Source organism: Neophocaena asiaeorientalis, unplaced genomic scaffold (genome assembly GCF_003031525.2).
Source record: "Neophocaena asiaeorientalis asiaeorientalis breed wild unplaced genomic scaffold, Neophocaena_asiaeorientalis_V1.1 scaffold487, whole genome shotgun sequence".
Lineage (NCBI taxonomy): Eukaryota > Metazoa > Chordata > Mammalia > Artiodactyla > Phocoenidae > Neophocaena > Neophocaena asiaeorientalis.
Genome location: NW_020173398.1, coordinates 1,665,069 through 1,689,214, shown reverse-complemented (window position 1 = coordinate 1,689,214; position 24,146 = coordinate 1,665,069). Strand labels below are relative to the sequence as shown.

Below are 24,146 nucleotides of genomic sequence, written 5' to 3'. Positions count from 1 at the left end.
CACAAAAAAAAAAAAAAAAAAAAAAAAAAAAAAAAAAAAAAAAGCCCTATTTTATAAAACAAAGATTAAATTGAGAATTGTGGTTTCAAAAAACTTACACAGAAGTCTTACAAACCTTATTAAAGTAAAAAATAATTCCACTGTGAATGCTTTTCCATAGGTTTTTCTTAACCACAAATGGATCATTTAGAAAATCATATTTCTCCAAAACTTAATGATTCCCTATATTTTTATTCTGTTATGTTCAAGTAAAACTAAATACTTTTATCAGTATGTATAGTATAATCCCATTTCTATATTGTTCATCTATCCTTCTACCTGAACACATGCAAAGACTAACGTTCACCCAATGTTAGTGATGGTCATTTCTGAGTGATGAATGTCAGGTAATTTTTTTCTACATTTTTGTTTCTATTTTTCTATATTGCCTAAATTATTTATTAGTACATATCACTTACATAATTCTTTAAGTCTCTTCAATTACATATTTTTAAACTAGGTATTATCATTTTACCCCTTTTATCATGAAATTATTCTCTTTCCAGGACTCATTACACTCTAAGACTTTCCCCATTTTTTAACCTTCTGGGTTCTAACTACCAGTTCATTAAAAAAGCAAAAAGAATAATAATACACATCAAGGAACTACCCTAAGATCCCACAGACTCAAAAGTAAGTTTCATGTTTATAACAAAAGTCCTGCTCCCCAATCATGTGATTAAGAACACCTGTGCAAACCTTATCTCCATGATCTGATGCATGAATGGAACCAAATTAATATATACAAATTCATGGTCTTAATCTATGGGCCCAAAGGCAAGGCCACCAGGAATCATTAAAAATTAGGGAGATAAAGCTATTAAAACTGGGAAAGCTAAGAGGGAAAAATGGCAAGGTTACAGAGAAAAGGAACTGTAGCTAGAAGGGAGAAGGGAGAAGAGGAAAGAAAAAGCTATGGTAGATTTAAGAGCTCAGTATGGACCTCTAAATTTCCAGGGAAAAAGAGAGTGAGATTTTAAGCCATTAGAAATACTTCATGTGTGTTTCCTATGTTTTCAAAGAAAGCAGATATTTAGAAATGAAATAAAACACTAGTCCTACTTTTACGCATAAATAAACTTATAAAGGATTAAAAAAAAAACCAACTCACCTGCCTGGCGTACTGGGAATTCCACATGGTCAGAGACTATAATCCGAAGTAAACTGGGGGCAAAATTGATAATCTTGTAAGACTGAAATTACAAAGAAATATTTTATAAAAAAATTGGGCAATATAAATGAATAACTGTTAGCACCTGTTTCTGAATACATTACTGTCCAAATAAAAGAAAAACTTTTAAAGTAAGAGAAACTCTACAAAGCCAAATGAAGATTACTAAAATACTCCAAGTCAGAAAAATTTACTTAGAATAAGTTGATGAATAAATGAGTAAGAACAATTTTATGCTTTTTGGACATATATTGTCAAAATGCTCTCTGGAAAGGGTGTAGCAATTTACACTCCCAGGAGTAGGATATGTGTGTTCATCTATCTAATATAGGGATTAGCATTATCAGTCCTTCAAAACTTTTAAACCTTATTCATATTTTAAATTACATTTATTCTTTTTTTCCTGTTTGTTGGCTATTTGTTTTCTTCTACAAATTCCTTTATCCCCTCACCCTTTTGTAAATGGAATATTTGTTTTATTCTTAATAAATTCTAGGAGCTATTTTATGAATTTAATCTCAAATTTTTATTTGACTTATACATTGCAAGTGTTTGTTTACAGCTTATTTGTGCTTCAATTTTGTTTACGGTATTTTTGACAAACAGGAAAACATGGGCTACAGAAAACAAGAGATCCAACACAGAAAACGGACAATGGCTGTGCATGAGCTATAGAGAGGAACCAGTCCAGACTGGAACAGTGTGCTTCACAAGACAGTGTTGAGAGCTGTCGTCACCAGCTGCTCTCTGTTGCCAGAGCATCTTTTTTTTTTTTTAATCTGTTCAACAAATTTTATTGAGTACTGATTATGTTCTAGCCATCTTTTTGTTTGTTTGTTTGTTTTTACATCTTTATTGGAGTATAATTGCTTTACAATGGTGTGTTAGTTTCTGCTTTATAACAAAGTGAATCAGTTATACATATACATATGTTCCCATATCTCTTCCCTGCCAGAGCATCTTTTAAATTTAACAATGCCCAAGTGAGCCTGTGCTGATGAACTGCCTGCTGCCTGGGCCATTTCTCCCCATAGACATGTTCTACTTTGACCTATTCCTGAGTTTGGCCATGGTAACTTTAGAAGCAAAAAAAAAAAAAAAGAGAGAGAGAGCAGCCTATTCCTTCTGATCATATACCCTCCAGATGTCTAGTACCTGTCTAGTACAGGCCTGCCACATTCCCAGAGCTTACACTTGGCCTTGCCCACTGACATTCCCAGAAAAGACTCATACTCAGTGAGGCTAAAGCCAGACCATGACGCAGAGTCGTTTCTGCTTACCTCCTCCCAGGAGCCTGGATCTATGGCGCATCCCTTTCAGTACACCACTAGGTTTGTGCATACCACTCCATTTTTTAAATTTATCACCTTTCCTATTATATGTAATAGCATTTATTAAGATAAATGTTCAGGGACTTCCCTGGTGGCACAGTGGTTAAGACTCCACGCTCCCAATGCAGGGGGCCGGGGTTCGATCCCTGGTCAGAGAATTAGATCCCACATGCATGTCGCAACTAAGAGTTCACATGCCACAACTAAGGAGCCTGTGTGCCGCAACTAAGGAGCCCGCCTGCCACACCTAAGACCCAGTGCAACCAAATAAATACATATGAAAAAAAAAAGATAAATGTTTGACCAAAAATTTGGAGAAAAGTGGCATCTTTAAACATTGCTTCTTTCCATCCAGGAACATTATGCTTTCTAAGTCTTTCCATATCCTTCAGTAAAATTTTAAATTATCTTATAATTGCTCTTCCTTTCATCCTGTATAAACCTCAAAATCTTAAATCTGTTGTATATAAAGTAAATTGAAACCACCAGAAATTTAAAGTAGTTTTTAAGAAAACAGATTTCTTTTAATAGCAGTTTACAGGAGTCAAAATTAAAACAGATTTAGCTCAGTCTCACCTTCTACATTTATATTCTTGTAAAATAACTCACGTTTATACGTTTATAACTTTTGAGATACTGTAAGATCCTGTAGTGAATCAATGATTGAAACATATATATTGTTTAGTTCTAATCTACATAGTTTACTTATTATACTTAAGTACAAAACCTTTACATTTAGATTAATACTACTTATTTGGAAGTAGTTATAGTGGAGACTTTATTTCAACACTGTTGCCACTGTACACATTTTGGAACTCCTCTTTTTGCAACTGTTTGACATTTCAGAGAACTTCTGCAACTTTTTGTCTTCTTTCAGCCTTGATTCAATCAACATTAATTTGACCAGCTAAAACATTCAGTGGTAAATTCAGATATATTCTCATACTACTTTCCTTACAAATATTTATCCAATTTCTTTTTCTACCCTGGGCTTCAAGTTTCTAAAAGATAATAATACTATCTCTCAATGATTTCTTGAGGATTTTGGTTCATACCTGTTAAGTTTTCTGAAAATAGTTTCCTTGCTTAGCTAAATTCTGCATTTTATGAGAATTCATTTAAAGCAAAACCTGATGTTTTCCCACTCTGCCTCGTTGCTCTCTCAACATTAACTTTTCCAGTCCTCCAACACATCAAGTTGAAGGCCTTTACTGAATTTGCTCTTCCCTTTCTTCCTCTCCCAGTTCATCTGGTTCACTTCTTCACAATATCTAGGTCTCTGCTCAATGCCATTCTTCAGAGACTGATCACCCTACTTATACATTCCAACACTCTCTCTAGGGCTTTACTCTCTATAGCACTTATAACCTAAAATTGTATTATTTACTTTTCTGTATCCCCCACTAGAAGGTAAGGTCCGTGAGAGCAGAGTCTTGTAGTAGTGCCTGCAAATAACCCAATAAATATGTTATTCACAGAAGCAAACTCTCTTAAAGGGCAATAAAAATGATACATACAGATGCATGGAAAAGGAGAGATTCCAAAGTGTGGCAATGAAAGTAAATATCTTGATTTCCCTTTTGAGGCCATGATTTACTAAAAGAAGACATCTTTCTGGATGAGTTACCAGAAAAAGATATCTACCCATTCCTACTTCCCTATGCTGCTGCTAAAGGGACTGCTGGGTTTAAAGACAGTGATGAATGTGTACAGGATCCATTCTTAATATCCTCCAATAAAACTGAAAACACATTTTTCCAGAGAAACAATATTGGATATAGCAGTCAAGGAGCCAGTCACTGGTAACAGAAAGATGTTGGCTACAGAAAAATATAGTTCCAAATAAGAATTTATCCTTGGGGGCTTCCCTGGTGGCGCAGTGGTTGAGAGTCCACCTGCCGATGCAGGGGACACGGGTTAGTGCCCCGGTCCGGGAAGATCCCACATGCCGCGGAGCACTTGGGCCCGGGAGCCATGGTCGCTGAGCCTGCGCGTCCGGAGCCTGTGCTCCCACAACGGTAGAGGCCACAGCAGTGAGAGGCCCGCGTACCGCAAAAAAAAAAAATCTAGGTGCAAAAGAATTTACCCTTTGGAACACAGGCCATTATGTTTTGAAACGGCCTACTCTTCTAAATGGCAACTGACAAATCAATCAGTACACTGTAGAAACTGCCCCTATTTCCTATGCAGAGAATATTTATTGTGGGGGGACCTAGACTAAAATATTAAATGAGCTGGACCGTAATCATTTATGGTAGATTCCCCACCTGTTTATTCAACAAAAAAGGAGGTTACAGTGGTGGTAAAGGATAAACATACAAAATCCGACATTAAAACCATGTTTTATTAAAAGGTTATATGACATTATACTTTGGTCTTCTACTTACAATTCAAAAAAATACTTAGAGCATATTACAATCCAAAGCATTATACTAAATATAAATGTTAAATGAGTGACATAGCAATAAGCTACTTTTAGAAGTTGCAGAGGAAATTGTGGTCTGTGATTAGTTGGGTGGATATGGGGCAGGGCAGAGTGAGGTTGGAATGGATTTGGATTGAAATACCATGAAGAAAAGGGTAGAATTGGATCCTAAATGTCTCTTGCAGTTCTGTAGGCTTTCCTACCTACCTTTTCCACTTCTATAAATTCAACTGCACTTATATACTGATGACTCAGAAACAAAGCAAGGGTAGGCTAACAGAGGCAGGGTAGTACAACATGATAGCAAAGACATAATCCCTGTCAACACTATCAGTATAACATCTGGCCTCATTGTGAAGAGAAAGAGGCTAACTCCCCTGTTCATACTGGTAGATTGCAAGTTCAGCTCTTGCTTTGTTCCTCCTAACCAATGCCTGGATTACTACTCTTCTAGCCAAGCAACATATAGTACTTTTACTCTGCAAAGCCTGGGACAGGTACTGACTTTAATTTTCCCCTATTCTAAGTGAGAATCCTTTTCTCTTTGAAGCACCAATGCATTCCCTTTGGGCTTCAGTTCAACTCAACCTTCCTTCCAGAGTCAGTGTTTTCACTCTCCCTCTTATCTCTTGGAAATCCTGGATTCACACTTACTCCACCCAGATTTCCCATTAAAATAATCCCTTTCAGAGATTCACAATGGATATTTGCACTTTAAAGTCAACTCCAACCAGGGAAAACCTAAGTGAACTCCTACAGAAACATTTACTTAGGACAGTCGTTCTCACACTTTAGGAAGCACAGAATCACCTAGCTAGCTAATTAAAACATAACTGGGCCCCATCCCCAGAGTTTCTAATTCTTTAAGTCTAGAGTGAAGCCCCATAATTTGCATTTCTAACAAGTTCCCAAACGATGTTGATGTTGCTCATCCTGGGCAACACTTTGAGAACCACTAATTTAGGTATATTCTTTTACATTTTAAGGATTACTGCAACCTCACACAGCTGTCAATCTATCCCGGGGGTGGACCTTAATTCGTACTTTTTAGTGAGAGGTCTCTGATTCATTCTTACAGGTGAGGAGTAAAATACAAGCTAGAGTTTGGGATCATTAAATTTGTTAATGTCGGTAGTATCGCTGGAACATGGTCAAGGCTAGTTAGTAAGAATAGAGGATGGGGAATGAAAGAAAGTCTCACACATTTTACCGTTTATAAGAAATCCCTACACTTACTACTCGGCGAGTCTTCCGCAAAGCACTAACACCATAAAAATTGCCTGTTCTTCCCAGAGCACTCTCCCGACAGCATTTCTCCAACGCTCCAACAAAACTGCCAATCAGTGTCTAAACGGTCCTGCCAACCCCACAGAAGCAGGCGATGGGCAGGGTTTCCCACAGCAACACCTAAAAAGAGCTGGGTCTGCAGAAAAGCTGAACTCAGATTTGAATTTTAAGTGAATTTTCCCACCAAGTCAGCGTACTTAAGGAAAAGAAATCACATCCCGAAAACACTAGCAAAGCTTGCTAAAGCTTCTTTTTGCGGACCAGGCAGGCTGAACAAACTGCACTGGGGAAGGAAAACGACATGAAAAGATGCAAAGGTGGCCAACAGGTGCGTGAGCCGTTGAGAAAAGATCCGGAGAGTGCGGCGCCACTGGACCCCGGGGCGGGGGCTGGGGCGAGGGTGGAACCGGCCGAGAGACGCGTCGGGGTCTGGGGCCCGGGGCCCGGGTGGGGGTGGAGATCAGGGGCGCCGAGGAGGGAGAGTCCGGCGAGCCGGCGGGGGGCTCCGCAGGCCTGCTCCTTACCTGGTTGAGTTCATTCTCAGCTGCGATCCGCAGCTTCGGGTCGATGGTGCCTTTCAGCGCCTGGATGATCCGGTTGAGGTCCATCTCCCCGGGCGGGGGCTCGGGGGCCCCCGGGCCAGTAGGCCAGACTGCAGCTTTAGTTTTTCTTTTGACCCTCTCAGCCTCCTCCTCCGCGACCCTTGCACTACCTCACTCCCCACCCCCCGCCACCGTCGCCACCTGCAGCCACTTGCTGCGCCACTCTGACTCCGCGCCCCCTGTCCTCCCTTTCTACCCCCAACAACTCGCTCTCCATTCACCCTTTTACGACAGCCGGTGGGAGGCGGGAGAAGTAAGAAGAGGAAGCGGCGCCTCCTTTACGGCGGCCTCTTCCCCCCGGGCGTGATGCTATGGCCGCCCCCGCTAGCGGCCACCATGCTACTGTACGGAAAGTAGTCTCGGCTTCTTTCCCGGAGGGAAACCGGTTTCACTGGCTCCGGTAGGCGGCAGTCTTGCTACCATACGGAAAAGAGCCTACCGCCGCTTCGGAGATCCGGAAACGAGCTAGCTAGGTCTCTTTACAGCTACATCCAAATTAAGCATATATGGATGGCGCGGCACTTTTTGTTAGTCTGAGCACTCTTTGGGCATTACAACTGAGCCTGTTTCAGGGCAGACTTGTTGGGACCTTGAGATCATCTAGCCCACAGGAGAACAAGGCTCCCTCAGTCTGTGGGAGCCATCATTCATTCATTCACTCATTCATTCACTGAACGGGTTTTTTTGGTTTTTTCTTATTTATTTATTTTTGGCTGCGTTGGGTGGGCTCTAGGCACGCGGGCTCTAGAGCTCAGGTTCATTAGTTGTGGCGCTGGGGGCTTAGTTGCTCCATGGCCTGTGGGATCCTCCCGGACCAGGGCTCGAACCTGTGTCCCCTGCATTGGCATGCGGATTCTTAACCACTGCACCGCCAGGGAAGTCCCTCACTGAACGTTTTTTAAACATGTATTTTTGGGCCAGAGTACTACGATACTTAGGCACCACATTATAACAAAATGAATTCAATGCAGGTTACTATGAAGGAACTTACAATGTGATAGAAGAGACAAATGTAAACAGAAAAAATATACTTAGAAAGTAACTGTCCCAGATCAGAGAAACTAACTCTATGCCTGAGGGTTTCTGAAATACTTCCAGATCTTCTCAGAAAAGTAGTGAAATGCAAGAAAAGGTATACTGTCTCCACCCACTGTGGCCGTATCTGGCCCCAAATTTTCAATGGCATAAAAATATTAAGGAGCTAGTTGTTCCTGAGGTTAACCCAGAAAAAGAGAGTTTAATTACATTTGTAAAGAAGATGACTGTGGGCAAAATACATCTGAAGGGGTGTGATCTTTCCTGGAGCACGTAATTAAGACAGATTGGTTCAGCTAACTGGGTTCAATCAAGAGGGCAGAAACTTTGTGGTGGAAAACTTAGCTGCCTGAAAGCTCTCCCCTCTACAGGGGCTGTAAATGGGACCACGCCCTTCAGCTGGGTGCAAAAGTGCCTAGCAATATGTATCTGGTTGCTTCCAGTTTTTCCCATTCTCTACATTTCCATAAGAGTAGTGTTTCTTAAAGGTTAATACTGTCATGTCCCTTCCTTGATGATTTCCCATCAACTTCAAGATAAAATACAAACTCCTTAGCACTCCAAATTTTTATGAATCATAGTGCCTTTCATCTTCACACTATTTCCTTATCCCACTCTTTTGGACCACATGAATCTAAAATGCCTTGACCTCTAAAATCTTAACTCCAATATCCTCTTTTCAATTTAGGACCTTCTCTTCCATCTCTGTCTCCCTCAATAACTCTAAAACGGTTTTCCAACTCAGTCACTTTTCAGCCCTTCCTTAGTCTATCCATTCATGACTACACATCCTTCTCTGCTAATAAACTCCCAATTTAACTTCTCAAGTCTACCCTTGACCCACTGTGCAAACCGACACCACTACAAATGTGTTCTTTCCTTAGGCTCAACAATCCTATTCCTTTCCTTTGCTCAGCACCACCTTCAGCATCTCAGCAACTGTTCCCACCCTCAATACTCTTCTCAAACTCCCTACCTCTTTCCACAGAGCTCTGCAAAGATGAACAAAACCACTAGGCTCAAATCACTCAAACACAAATTAATCTGTTTACCCCTCTTTACCTCCTTGCCTCCAATCTGAACCCAATCTTCTCCCATTTCCTCTGGGACCTTGCTCCATAAATCTCTATTCTATATATTATTCATTAAAATAAATTTTGAGTCTTATTACACACTTATGGTTGACAATTTGTAAAACTCTTTCCTATATTTTCAACCTTTTTCTCCACTGATTCAACCTCAGCCTAAAAATATTTCCCTCAGTTAAAAAACAATCTTTTTCAGTAATGCTCTCTAACTAACGTTCATTCTTTTCCAAGGAAGGGTCTTCATTCCTTGTCTCTACTTCCTTACTTCCTATTTGTGCTTCAGTCAGCTATTCCTAGGCTTCTGCCTTCATTTCCCCCACTGAAACTGCCAACAAAAAATGAACACGAATCCCTTAGTTGGTATCTAAGGTATATACATTTGATCTATGCAAGAGACAGTTTTAGTTATCTTAAAACCTCTCTCTGGTATCTGACACTGTAACATAGATATAGATATAGATATAGATATAGATATATAGATACATGTAGTTTTGCAAGATGTTACCATTGAAGGAAATTGGATACGGGTACACAGGACCCATCTGTATTATTTCTTACAACTACATGAGAATCTACAATTATCTCAAAAAATAAACTTTAACTTACAAAATATATAATTTAAGAAAGAGATGATGTTCCCATGAAAACTTTGTATGCTTTGAAAAGACTCAGTGAAGACAAGTTACTCAAAAATAATGTTGTCAAATTAGTGATGTCTGAGACAACAGGAAAACAAACAAAAAAAACCAAGCAACTGATTCTGCTCTCAGATTTCTTTGCAAGTGTTTTAAAGTTGCTTTCCCTAAACTATATCTTTAACTTAGAAACAGCTCGTTGTTTATGAGTCCCTTTTTTTTTTTACTACTATGCACAATACGAGAGGATGTCTGTATTTACTAACACATTCACCTTGTTTAAGGTAGAATTTGAGCGAGCTGTATTGTCTTGTTGTAGTATCATGGTTTGCATACGGCTTACCTCTCTGTGCCTGTTTCCTCATCTGCTTCCAAAAGCTACTGTGAAGACTAAATGATATAAATACATTGCCTATGGTACATGCTCAATATTAACTATTATGATTGTATTCTATTAAGGAGAGAGACCTTATTCAACCTTTGATAAATGAGACATAGTGAGACAGTCTCACACTATGCCTGACACATATTAAGCAATTAATAAGTAGTGAATAAATGAATGAATGTGAGAGAGATAAGGGGTCTGAAACAGGATATGCACAGTAGGAATAAAGAAGGTAGGACAGATATGAGACATGTCGCAGGCTGAAGCATCAGAAATTTGTGACTGATACACAAAGTAGCAAAGGGAAGTCAAAAATGATTCTAGAGTATCAGGCTTTGATGACCTATGGGAAAACGGAAGGAGTATTATATTTTGGAGGGAAGATGAGTTTGTCTTTGGACATGTTGAACTCGAAGTGCTTATGGGTTATACAAGTGGAGATTTCCAGTGACAATCAGAAACTGACTTCTGGCTCTCACAGAAAAGCTTGGTGAGAAGGAGGAAGCTATGGCAGGGGGTTAGAGGAAGGAGAAAGGGATGGAGTTAGAGAACTGTGAGTCATCTGTGTATATAGGTTAGTTGACACCATAGAAATGGATGACATTATCCTAGAAATATAGCACAGAGGATAACTGGCATGATTACAGCTCAAATTACAGAAAGCAATTTTCACTCCAAGCACTGCCACTGTGGCCTTTTTTGAGATTTAACATTTCAGTCATCTAAACGGAATATCACACAGTTGTCCTCCCCATCTGTTGGCAGCAGCTCAACTGCTGGTCTGTGTTAGCAGGCTTGAATCTAGTCCATACGGTAAAGACAAAATGGGAGTTAAAACCCAATGCACAAAAGTCTCTACCTGTAAGTTTAATGATATATCTCTTAAACCATTTAAATGATCTGTAAGTGAATACAGTACGTTAATTTTGATTAAATGCCTCTACTTCAAAAGGGTCTATATTGGCAGAGCTCTACATCATAGCACCTGAAAAACAGGCAAGAGTACGTACATACATCTAATAAATGTAAGGTCTTGAGTATTTTGTTAGTATAATAAAGTCAACGGTATGGTAATCTCCTTTAAACTGTCACATGTAACCAAAAGCCCTGAGTAGAATTTTCTAGAAGAATGACAGACCTCTCAAAGAATTTTTTAAAAACAAAAAATCAGTATATATAAGCTAAAGTAATAGGGGGTTAGGAAGTTTCTGATCAGAAGCCAGAAACTTCCATCTCCAAGAAACTAAAATGGTAGTAGTGGGCGGGAGGCATAGAAGCTAAAGAGAGTGGTATTAACTAAGACTGAAAATGAAATATGTACTTTCAAATCAGTTTTTTCCTCAAAATGTTCTGTTCCTTCATTTCCTCAGGCTTCCCCCATTTCACATTGGAAAAGGAGTCATCCTGTTCAAATTCAGGACATACAAGAAATGATAACTTATGACAGCCTTAACTGGGTCCAGTTTATGCAGTTCACAGTGTTTACTCTGCTCTAGTAAAGCTGAGTAGTACATCTAAAACATCAGTGTGCAAAACAGCAATGGAAAATACGGTGAAGGCAACCACACCTGAGAACTAAAGAAGAGCAACGAGTACGGTAAGAAAGGCCGCGCTTGTATTTGGACTCAAAGCCTGGCTCAGGCACTACTGCTAGTGGTCTTAGAAAGTCAATCTCCAAGAGTCCCAATTTTCTTATCCCCTAGAAAAGCATCTACCTCACCAGGACTACTGTGAAGATCAAATAAGATTACACAAATGAGAGTACTCTGTAAATTATGAAGTGAAATGCCAATATTAGTGAAAGGTGAAAGGTTTTTACGGTAACTCTTCCATGTGTTATCCCGGGCTTAATGATAATTAAAGCAGACCCTCAAGCTCTAGCCAAGGAAAGACAAAGCAGGGTTAAGTACCATAGCAATCTACCATTTTATCTTTAAAATTTTTAACAAAAAGCAATATGTACATTTAAAGTTCTATAGTAATATGCAGAATGAAAAATACCTACTACAACCCCTTTTCCTTAAAGCCAACACTATCAAGTTTTGTACATACTACCAGGAAAAAAAAATAATTCAAGTAATCACTTTAGGAATTTTTACATAAATGACATTTTGCACACACTGATCTATATTCTTCTCTTCTGACTTAACCAATTTCCTACTGATGGGCATCTAGGTTGTTTCTCCAGTTCTTGCTGTTATAATTAATGCTATACACAGTATCTCTATGCATGTACCTTGGCATAATTCCAAAACTACTTGTAAATTCCCTAGCAGTGGAATTTCTGGGTTAGAAAGCATATACTTTCTCCAAAAAGTACCAATTTTATTACCATCTACACTATGAGTGCCCCTTTTCCCACATGCTCGCCAAAATACGCACTTTACATATGCTTACTGTTTTGTTTTTTTTTTTTTTGTAAGCGCATATGAACTGTCTCTTCACTTCCGTGGCTCCTTTTTTGGGCCATCTTTTTCGATTTTCTCCCACTGCAGGCAGTATTTGTCTTTTGACATTATTTCCCCTAACAAGTTTTAGGGGAATAAATTCTATGTGTCAAGTTTATCCATCTTTTATGGCTTCTGGGTTTTGTGCCCCACTTAGAAAGCTCCTCCCTACTTCCACATTGGTGTTCTCCCCCACAAAAATCATGCTACTACAAACCCCAAGATCAACAAGCCCCACCTCTGCATTCAAAGCTTCCAATCATATTTAGGTGCCACATTCTTAAATATCAACAGTCAACAAATAAGCACAAGATTCTGAGCAAATGTAACAATACAGATATGAGACTAGGACAAACGAAGTGCAGAAATAGACTACAGAGGGAAGAAAACTTTAAGAAAACCAACTATCCTTAGACAATAGTGCAATCACAAAACAAGAATGGAATACACATGTAAGGAACATTCAAGATAACAGATGTGTACTTATAAATTTTAAACGCAGCAGAAATTTAAAACTCTGTAAAAAGGTCAGAAGACAAAATCAAGGAAATCTTCCAGAAAGTGAAACTTAGAAACAAGAGAAAATATGAGATTAAATAACTTGTCCAAGGAGGTTTAGCTTCTGAATAGTAAGATTTCCAGATATAGAACAGAAAAAAAAACAGAAGTGTGATAGAAATCAGAGAAATAACTCAAGAGATTTGCTCTCAGCAGATGAAATGGATAAAATGGATAAAACTGATATACTTGATGTGTCTGAACATTGATCTTTGTAGCCCCTGAGCCAGGTACAAATCAGATAACCCACCTATTTGGGTTTTATGGTAAATTAAAACCCACCTAAATTAATAATTTATTTCAACATATAAGGCCCTTGAAATAAAATGAATAAAAGAATAATGCTTAAGAAACTTACAATTAGTGAGCCTAAGGCCTCTTGATATTGATAATGGGTAACAATATTTTATCATCTGGCATTCAGAGTCTTGCACTGGTAGCAAGTGAGCTGTACCTACGTTTGTCAACACTTGCCCAAAAGCTGAAAAATGAGGACAAAGATATCAGCCTAATCATTCAAGTGGCAATTAAGAATACCCCTGAGATAACATTAGCAAGTGGAGGACCTGGAGAGACAACTCAAAATTTTTTCATCAAAATAAAGTGTTTGGCGTGGGAGCAGAGTGGAATTCATATGGAAAAACTTTAACGTCTATATGCCAAAAACTATCTGGCATATAAAATACTTTATGCCTTGTAAAATACATAAAATATCATCCTAGTTATCACAAGGATCACAACAGAACATCAGTCAATAAAGGAATAAAACTTTGCAAACAGGGAAGACTGAAGTATAAAAACACAGTATGTGATGTCAAAGCGCTGTAAAATTGTAGCTATTATGGAGTTCAGAGAGTTTCAATTTAAAAATGGAATGGGTGACAAGATACTTGGTATGGGAGGCAAGTGAGCCAACCTCTCAAAAATATTTCCTGCTTTAAATACCTGCATTTACTCACTAAATAACTTTAGAGGAGGTAAGGGTCAGTTGTTCACAATTCTTAAGGGAGAATTCATTTAACAAAAGACTAAAAGATTTAAAGTGAAAGGAAACTCAGAGGTGAATTTATAGAAAATCTATCTATAGAAAATAGAAAAACTTACTTTATCTCCCCTATCTCCACCTCCCGTAAGACAACTAAGAATCTATATATTCAGAGATACATAGTAATTTTATGGAATGCCTTTCCACTTCAGTCATACCTACAACAAGATCCTCTCAGTAAAATATAAGTTCCTTATACAAGGTCCCTAAATGTGCTTTACTTATCTATGGATCCCCATTACATCTCTTGCAAAGGTATCTAAAATCTGCATGTGTACATCTTTCTGTAAAGACATCTGGACTTTTACTAAAAGCTTCCAGAAGAACTGTGTCTTCAAAAGTTACACTGCTTCAGAATGAAAGATCTTGTCCATTCATTCCTTAAGTCTAAGAATAATTTTCTAGTTTATTGTCTTTACACTTAGAGAAATAGTATTTCATTTAAAATGCTCTCCTAAAACATGAGTATTATCATGAAGGGATACCCTAGTTAATGAATCTCTTCCTGTTGGACACTTACCTTAAAAAATACAAAGAGTCGGGCTTCCCTGGTGGCACAGTGGTTGAGAATCTGCCTGGTAATGCAGGGGACACGGGTTCGAGCCCTGGTCTGGGAAGATCCCACATGCTGCAGGAGCAACGGTGCCCGTGAGCCACAACTACTGAGCCTGCGCGTCTGGAGCCTGTGCTCCACAACAAGAGAGGCCACGATAGTGAGAGGCCTGCGCACCGCGATGAGGAGTGGCCCCCGCTTGCCACAACTAGAGAAAGCCCTCGCAGAGAAACGAAGACCCAACACAGCCAGAAAAATAAATAAATAAACTGTGGGGTTTTAAAAAAAAATAATTTAAAATTAATCAATACAATCATAAATAGCATGTAGGTCAAATAATAAAGCATAATTTAAAAAAAAATACAAAGAGTCATTCACAATATTTTTTCAATAAATGTCGATCATGTGCAGGACAAAAGACTAAGCTGAAGACCCTAATGCAGCAGAAAACAGTGGCTAAAAAAGACTGAGGAAGGCCTCATTGAACTTGATCAACAACTGTTCTTAAACTTCAAGTTTTCCCCTCAAGCATTCAATCATATTTCTGCTTTCCTGCATACTTTTCATTTTGTGTTCTGGACATAAAAGCCATGAACTAATTTATTTAACTGGAATACTAATATCCCTAACTGACAAAGTACCTACCATGAATTGAAAAAGTCCTGTTAAATAGTGAATCACATTACATCCTCTATCTTGAGAGCACTATATTAACACTTAACACCACAGAATTAAACATGGCTTAAGGATTTGATTGCTGAACCCACACCTAGCTCAAAAATATTAACCATAATAATTCAATGCTCTTACATCTTCCTGAGATTATTTAACAACACAGAGTGAGCGGAGGATCAAAACAAGAACTTTCTGCCTCAGCAAGTGACTTGCTTGGTTGCAAGCTAAGAATGCCCTTTCTCCAACCCTTAATAAACTCTGGAATATTCAGTCAAAATGTTTATTTTGAATTACTATTCTTTAAAGTAATTGAGAAACATATTATTAAGTTCTTAGTAGTAAGAATCATATACAAACTTAAATTGAGACGTGAGGATGTATGTCTAGAATGGATACTAAACTCTGGCATTGCCTGCTACACTGCATACAAGACAGTATATACACACAGCACCCTAAAGTTTTCCGAATGAGAAAAACACAATTACAGCATCTAACATTTATTAAATGCTTATGTGCCAGGCACTGTGTAAAGTCTTTTGGATAAATTCTTAGTTGAACTTCACAACTGCCCTGAGGCTGATCTATCAATGCCCATTTTGCATTTCGGAAAATGGTCTTTAAAAAAATCTTTGAGGTATAATAACTTGCCCAAGATCAGTTACTAAGTGGCAAAATCCACACTCAAATACAGCATTGCCCGACCACAGACCTTTGCTTTTTGATGACTAAATATTTTACCTACTCAAATTAAGAATCCACTAGAAAGCATAAGCCTTACTGATGGTGGACCAGTAAGTAGTATTACCCATGTATCGTGTACTGTACCTTGTATTATTATTCATATAGTAGGTACTTGAAGATAGCTAGCTAAAGGATAAAACACCCTACTGCAAAACAGCTTCAAGGAGAATATGTGATTTGGCCAGTGGAAAACATGAAATCTTTTGATGAATGATATGTATAATAACAGAGAAAAGTAACTCTAAAAGGAGCTGTTATATATAAAAGGCTTATTTTAAAATAATAGTATGAACCCATGAATAGATTCCCATTCAAAAGTTACCAGTGTGAACACTAAAAATTAAACATTTTACTTCTTAACTAAATGTTTAATCAAGTAAGAACACTGAAGGTGCATGTAACTTTTTTATTGAGGCACAACAAGGCATTATAACTTGCCTGAACTTGAGGCAGTTAGTTTAGTAAGCTGAACGTTAATACAGTTAAGGATTAAGTGCAAACAATATACATTCACAGCTTGACTAGCGAGGCTACATCACAATTTATAAAGTGCCAGATTAGTGCTAATTGTCATTCAGCTTGAAATTTTTCACCATGGGGAGGAAAACAAAAAAGTAAGGACCTCCTCCTTCCTCTAGGAATGAAAACATTTTCCTAAACCAATCTGTCAGAAGGGCAAGGACTACTTTTCCTTTATTCCCACTAATCAGAACACCATATCCTTTTATTGTCAATTCTGTACTGACTTTCAATCTTGGTAAAGAAGATAGCCTGAAAACGTAGAATATTTCCAACTACTTCCATAAATTGCTCCTCTGTGCAAACGTAACCATATCTGGTCTCCCTGGAACAGCTGAAGAATTGCATGATTGCTAGCAGTTTCATGGTCTGGAGCACCATCATTGGCATAGGCAGATACCAAGACCTCTTCATTCTTCATGAGGTTGACATACAGTGGCACATTCACTGCCAGCTTTAGCATGTGAAAAATGAAAACGTAAGTGCCATTCACTGGGCAATTAAATCTACCAAGCTGAAGATCAAAAGTTTCTCCCAAGTTGTTCAGAAGAAGATCAAACACAATAGGTTGGTCTAAAGTTCCAGGGGCAAGATTGGAGGTTCTGGCTGCTGAGAAGGCAACTCGCATCTGCTGAGGCAGGGGATACACGTGTACTGGCAGTATGGTGGCTGCTGGGTTTGTCACTGGCACATCCACAGGGGTCATGCTACGGGAGTCTCCTTGTCCAGAGTCACCACTGTTAAAGGTTTCGTTGTCTCTTTCTGGGCTGCTCACCTGAGAAGAATCACTCCACCCTGCTGTTTTATTAGCAACAGTGAGTTTCTCATAATGAAGCAGTTAGCTTTGAACACAATATTTAACATTAGTCGGCTACTGAAATACAGATAAAAATACATTTTATAGTAATTTTTTTTAAAAAGCAATAAAGTATAGCTACAGTATACTCTTCTAGATTTCTCTGACAATAGGCTCTTCTACTACTATTCTAAAGCCAGAAAGGACCTGGATGATGATTTTGTCCAATAGCCTCATTTTTTTTAATATTAAAAAAATGAGGCCCCCAAAGGTTGGATAATTTAACAGTAGTTATGGTTAGCAGAGTCTAAAACCCAGGTGTGAACACTCTTTAATTCTTTACCTTTCTCCCATAATTCTGAGTTCCTAATTCCTCAGTGATAAATCTACTCTAAGTATCTAATGGAGAAGGACTCAAGAAAACTGAGATTACATAAAAGTAGCAACTTCTGGAACTACTAGCCTACTAGACATTCAAACATATTTTGTTATGGTACTAAGCCCCATAATAAATGCTTATTCTTTATTTCTAAGTTAATGTGGTATCATAAAATTTTAATGTTTTCAGTATTGTACAAAAACACTGCTCAGATAGAGGGCAAAGATAATGTGAATAGTGGCTACTTTCTTAAAAGGAAAAGCTTCTCTTTTCTTGTGACAAAGTTAATCTTCAGTAATTCTTGATCTTCTCAGTTACACTGAACCTTTTAATAGTACCTTCACATTTTAAGAAGTATTAAAAGTATCCTGCTTTTGTTCAAGTCATTGTGTCTTAATTGTTGTTTATTCCTATCTATCAATGTACTAAGGGGCACTGGAGTATCTAGAAGTGCCCATTATTCCAAAACCACCATCCTGATATATCACCTGAAACTATATCAAGTTAGCATAGTGAATATGTATCTAAGGTAAAATTATGGTGTCAAGCAAATTTAAAACACATACACACGTAAATTGACAAATGATTTCCACAGCCTTTCTAGTAGTCTAATATCTCCCTCAGATCTTCAGTACAACATTTAAGCAAACTGAAAACCTCAAAAGATAAATGCTAATATACTTTGGGGAGAACTTGACAAAGGATAAAGAAAGATCTAGAGGTATGTTTTGGGTAAATAAACTCCTCAATTAATTATCCTTACCTCTCGAATTTGCCCGAGGACCACCAGATGTTCCTCCTCGCTTGTAGCACTGCTGGAAATTATCCTAAAATGAACACATCATATTTACCTTAGCACCAAAAATGCAAAACAGTAATTAGTTATTATTGGCAGATGAATTTGTAAGACTAAGTCCTCCTAGCCCTTGGTCTAGCCTTCTCCAGCAACCAAAAGGGCTCAGATGACACCAAGAAAAACAAATAAAGCAAGAGTCACAGTAGCAATATTTGCTTCATCTGTTAATTAACCTGACAAATTAGATATGTTAATACTTGCAAAAACAAGAAAGCATTTAGAGAACACTACGTAAAAGACACAATGCTAGGTAATGAGGGAAATTCAGAAATATGTCCTGGTCCTTTGTGCCTCATCTCAATATAAAAGGAGATGACAAAGCAAAAATACAGACAATTTCAGTCTTCCTCTATTTATAAACCAAAGTGTGAAGACAATTACAAACTATGTTAGGGTTTGGTTTTGTTTTGACAGGGAAATTGATAAGAATTTAACGTATGAACATATTATTGCCTGGAATCTTTAAGAAAAAATGTTCAAGAGGCAACATTTCAAACTGACTCCCAAGTATGGTGAAAGTCAGCCCCCATGCAAGTCATGAAAAGAATAATTAATGATGCAATCAGATTAATATCAATACATGTAATAAAAAATTTAAACAGGACAAGAATGTATACAGTAAAAATAATAATTAATTTTCCTACCCCAAACTCCTAACCCTCTTCCCAACAGCACTACTATCATTGATATCTTATGTTTCCTCAGGAGGAAATTTAAAGCAGCACACAAAAATACTAGAATACTGGTATTAAGAACAGATAGCTCCATTACTGAAAGACCACATTAATCAAAGTTTTCCCTGCACACACAGTACGTGACAATCAAGTAATAACAGTTAATATTTGCAACCTTGATATATGCAAAGCACTTATGTATATGACTTCATTTAATCCTCAGAATCCCTCACAGAGTAATCCTCAACACTCCAGAGTAAGATAAGTAACTCAAACAGATGAGTCTTCACCTAACAGATAAGGAACTAAAGCTCAGAAAGTTTACGTAACAGGCCCAAGGTCACACAAAGAGGTAACTGGTGAGATCAGGGGTCAAACCCAAGTCATTTAGGTGACCTGGTGTGTTTTCCAAGGTGTGTTCTTCAATATTGCCTCTGTATAGACATCTATCTTACCTCACGTAACCGTAAGCTCCTTTGTATATTAACAACAGAACTCAGTAAAATACCACATACATACTTAAAGGCTTGTAAAACTTCAAAACTGAAAATGCTAATGTAGTATAAATTCATATCCATATATGACCAATGACAGGGAGTTCCCAAGGGCTGTTCAAGTGGAATGTCTACCATCCTCCTATCAGTCTTTTATCATATATAGTAAAGAAAATCTGCTGAACTAGTCAATCAAGAATAAACCAAAAAAATCAAACTTACAAAAAAGGACTTTCCTATACTTGATATCTAAAAAAGTTAAACTGAAGGCAACATAGTAAAGACCATGGGCTCTGGAGTTGAGAAACTTGCATCTAATCTTAGTTCTATCATTTACTTGCTGAGTGACCTTAGATAAGTTACTTGTTTCTGAACTCCAGTTTCTCTTATAGGATGGTGGAGTAAATGAGTTAATGCCAACTTAATAAAGTCCTTAAGACCTCCTAAGTTCCATGTAACAGGCAGTTCTCATGTACCCTACTTGGGTTATTAGAAAAGCTTCCAGATCCACTCTCCATAGTTACAAGAGTGTCTTTACAAAACAAATTACGACTCTGCTATAGTTTAGTCACCAGCTTCACATCAATTGTACTATTGTTCAGTTATAACAATTATTCTTACCCTTTGGGAATAAGGTGTTCCAGGATACTCTCTAGCTTGGAACTGTAGCTGGCTATAATTTCCATTGGAAATTGAAGGAGGTCCTCTATAGGTATCAAAACCTAATAAATAAACAACTTACATAAAATTATGGGCAAAATTACACTAAACTCTTAAATAGTCTGTTCTATATCACTTGGAAAGTTAAATTGATCCTATAAAGCCATCATTAGATTTATGCCTTCTTTAAGCAAACTCCATAATACTGTTTCCACAATAAAACACACATTTATAAAAATATCACAGACTTCAAACAAGCCAACTGTAGAAATTTTCTATTGCTGGGATACAGGTGGGGTTGGGAAAGGATGGTGGTTAAGGCCTTGGTCTAGAGTACTTCTGCTAATACCAGCAGTGACTAGAATACTTGGAACCATATCTAACTTAAAAGCATATCACTATTATTGTCTCAAAGTTTTCATCTGTGGTATACTCTGATAACTAGGAAATGGGCACTGTCGTAAATATGACATGTTTTGAGCCAGCCAAGTCAATTAACAGAAGAAAGAAATTATTCAAATATGAAAACCAAAATTCATCCCTGGAAAAATACCAAAATGCTCAACCTTTCACTTCAGTAAGTCACAGGATTGATCTGTTTTTCATTCAAAGAGTTCCTCTGTTATAGACAATAGACATATTAGAAATACCATATTTTGCAGGAATAGGGAATTCTCTACTACATTATAAATGGAAACCACAAAAAGGAACAAGGTAAAGTAAAAACAGTTTGAGTCAAGTAAACATACAAATTGTATTCAGAGCATACCTTTATAACCACCAGGGGACCGATACGAATTGGTTAGTAATCTCCCACCACGAGTACATCCTCTAACAGATCCCCGGCTATTGACAAATGGTTGAGAGGGTCTGGGAAATACATTCGTCTGTGCTGGGTAAAAGGCAAGGCTACCATTGCTTACTTGAATAGTTCCATCAGGATAACTTGCTGCTTAAGGAAACAGTTTTAGAGTCCAAGAGTTAAATGGTAATAAAAGTTTAATATTCTTTATACTTAGAAGTCAGTGTATATCAAAACCTTTAATACAACTTTCTCCCTTTTTTAAAAAAACAGATGCTATAGATATGTATGTGTATATAGAGAGACACAGATATCTCTCTCTCTATATATATATCTAAGTAATAAAATATTATTCAGTCTTAGAAAGGAAGAAAATTCTGACACATTCTACAATACAACATGGATGAACCTTGAAGACATTATGGTATTACAAAAGGACAAATACTTATATAAGTTAAGTATTTAGAGCAGTCAAATTCATAGAGTAGAATGCTGGTTGCCAGGGATTACAGGGAAAGGGAAATGGGGAGTTAAGTGTTAAATGGGGAAGATGAAAAATTCCTAGAGATGAATGGTGGTGGTGGCTGCACAACAACCTGGATGTACTTAATGCCATAAAACCTGCACACTTAAAAATGTTTAAAATGATGAATTTTATGTTACGTATATTTTACCACAATTAAAGGAAAAAAAACAGGCTAAATATGCCAGATCGAGGAGTAAAAGAAAATGAACTCTTATTAATACTGTAATTGAAAAGGATTATGACAAAAAAGTATCCTTTATGTAAATCACCTGCCCTATGTTTTCACAGTACAGGTGAGAAGAGAATGAGGTCATCTGTGGCTAGGTCCAGGGATTTACATTTACTACCTCTTGTGATTAACCAAGCAATTCGTTTGCTCCAGCTTAAGTTTTAGAAAACCCAATAGGGGCCTGAAATACCAACAGTAAAAATCTACAAGTGCTTCTTAAATTGGGAAATAACTACAAAGTTGCTATTCTTTCATGTACGTATTAGAATAGCATGAACAATCGAAAGTGTCTCCCATCTCTAATCAAAGAGTAGAATAAGCATACTAAATTATACCTTCACATTAATCAATGCTTTATTACAAGAGGGAAGAAAAAAGGCCAGATAGCCATCTGTGCTAACACGGAGTTAACAGAATGGTTTCAAAACCTTCATAGAAGCAGCTGGATAGTGCCTTATGCACCTCTACCACTGTTGATGGTAATCAAAGCAATCAGGTTTAAAAATAAAAGCCTACTTCAAGGTTAAATCAACCATCTAAGTTCTACCTCTACAAAAGTTAAAAGTAATAAGTGAACTTAACTAAAGAGACGAAAAAGCATTAAGTGTTTCTCAATACTTGAACATGTGAAAAGATAAGGCTTACTAGTCAAGAAAGAACATCTCAAGTGTCACTACAGACTTGCTTTCCTTTTAATTAGCTCTCATCTAAGTCTTCAAAATATGATACACAAAGATCTTACCAGTCTCTTGAGAAAGGACAGTTTGTTCTACGTGTATAGCTGGCAGTTGGCACTGGGGTGGTGTCTGTGTACTTGCTGTAGTAAAACTTTGATTGTAGCCAGGTGAATAAGGGGATTCTTTTATTTCTTGTTCTTTACGTGGAGGCAGAGGTGCATTAACATTAAATACCTTAAAAGACAGGGTACACTGAGTCATTTGTGAAGTTTTATAGAAAACAATTAAAGGTGACATTCAGCAAAACTCTGCAACATTCAAAAACTTCTATTTGATGGGCAAAGGACTTGAATAGACATTTCTTCAAAGAAGATAAATGGCCAATAAGCACATGCAAAGATGCACAACATCATTAGTCATTAGACAAATATAAATCAAAACCACAATGAGATTCCACTTCATACCCATTAGGATGGCTATTACTTAAAAAAAAAAAAAAAAACCCAGAAAATCTAAGTATTGCTGAGGCTGTGGTACAGTTGCCACCCTCAGTGGCAGGGCAGTGCTGGTGGGAACGTAAAATGGTGCAGCCACTGCAGAAAATAGTACAGCGGTTCTTCAAAAAGCTAAATGCGGAATTCCCATTTACCAAGTAGAATTACCAAGTAGAATATGATCCAGCAATTCCACTTCTAGGCATATACCCAAAAGGACTGAAAGCAGAGACTGAAATATTTGTACACCAATGTTCATGGCATTATTCATAATAGCCAAAAGATGGAAACAACCCAAGTGTCCATCAGCAGATGAATGGATAAACAGAATGTGGTACATACATACAATGGAATGTTATTTCACCATAAAAAAGAATGAAATTCTGATCCATGCTACAACATGGATGAACCTTGAAAATTCTACGCTAACTGAAATAAGCCAGATACAAAAGGACAAATACCGTGATTCCACTTATATGAGGTACCTAAGAATAGGTAAATTCATAGAGACAAAGTAGAATAGAAGTTACCAGGGGCTAGGATGGGGGAGGGGACGATAAAAAAGTTCTGGAAGTAGATAGTGGTGATGGCTGTACAACACTGTGGATGTACTTAATGCTGTTGAATTATACATTTAAATACGGTTAAAACAGTAAACTTTATGTTTATGCATATTTTACCATAGTAAAAAAACCAAATTTCTATTTGATTTCTGACAGAAGTTAAACAAGTACAAAAATTAACTCTCCTGCCATTACATTATAATAATGCTTACTGAGAATGAAAGCTATATAGGGGAAAAGGGTACTTTTTCAGAAACTGAAAACAAATGAAAAAATCTGCCATTTACTGAATTTCTACCATGTAGCTGGCAATGATCTGTCCAGACTCTGGTCATCATCTACAATACAGCACTTCTGTTACTCTCTAGCCCCCTTATCCTGCTCCATTTTTCCTCACAACACATAGCATCTGATATAATATATATATGAATATTTTTCTCTCTAGCCCTCCCACCTCCAT

General features: G+C 37.5%; 2 protein-coding genes across 5 annotated transcripts in view; both read right to left on the bottom strand.

The window, feature by feature from the left end:
* IPO8 (importin 8) overlaps nt 1–7,064 on the bottom strand; it is a 69,667-nt gene extending 62,603 nt beyond the window's left edge. Inside the window, exons 1-2 of the mRNA XM_024747141.1 lie at nt 6,778–7,064; nt 1,151–1,232 (exon numbers count right to left, since the gene is read on the bottom strand). Coding sequence (XP_024602909.1) covers nt 1,151–1,232; nt 6,778–6,861 — 166 coding nt within the window. The 5' untranslated portion in view covers nt 6,862–7,064. The remainder of the gene's footprint in view (nt 1–1,150; nt 1,233–6,777) is intronic.
* Nucleotides 7,065–16,421: 9,357 nt separating this feature from the next.
* The window catches only part of CAPRIN2 (caprin family member 2), a 41,332-nt gene continuing 33,607 nt past the window's right edge, over nt 16,422–24,146 (bottom strand). For 3 of the 4 annotated variants that reach the window (XM_024747137.1, XM_024747138.1, XM_024747139.1), the window contains 5 exons: nt 22,695–22,863; nt 21,165–21,347; nt 20,357–20,457; nt 18,475–18,538; nt 16,422–17,334 (listed from right to left, as the gene is read on the bottom strand). In XM_024747137.1, the coding sequence (XP_024602905.1) occupies nt 16,766–17,334; nt 18,475–18,538; nt 20,357–20,457; nt 21,165–21,347; nt 22,695–22,863 (1,086 nt within the window). In that variant the 3' untranslated portion in view covers nt 16,422–16,765. Of the gene's footprint in view, nt 17,379–18,474; nt 18,539–20,356; nt 20,458–21,164; nt 21,348–22,694; nt 22,864–24,146 lie in introns of all 4 variants that reach the window. The other variant, XM_024747140.1, reaches the window with a different exon arrangement.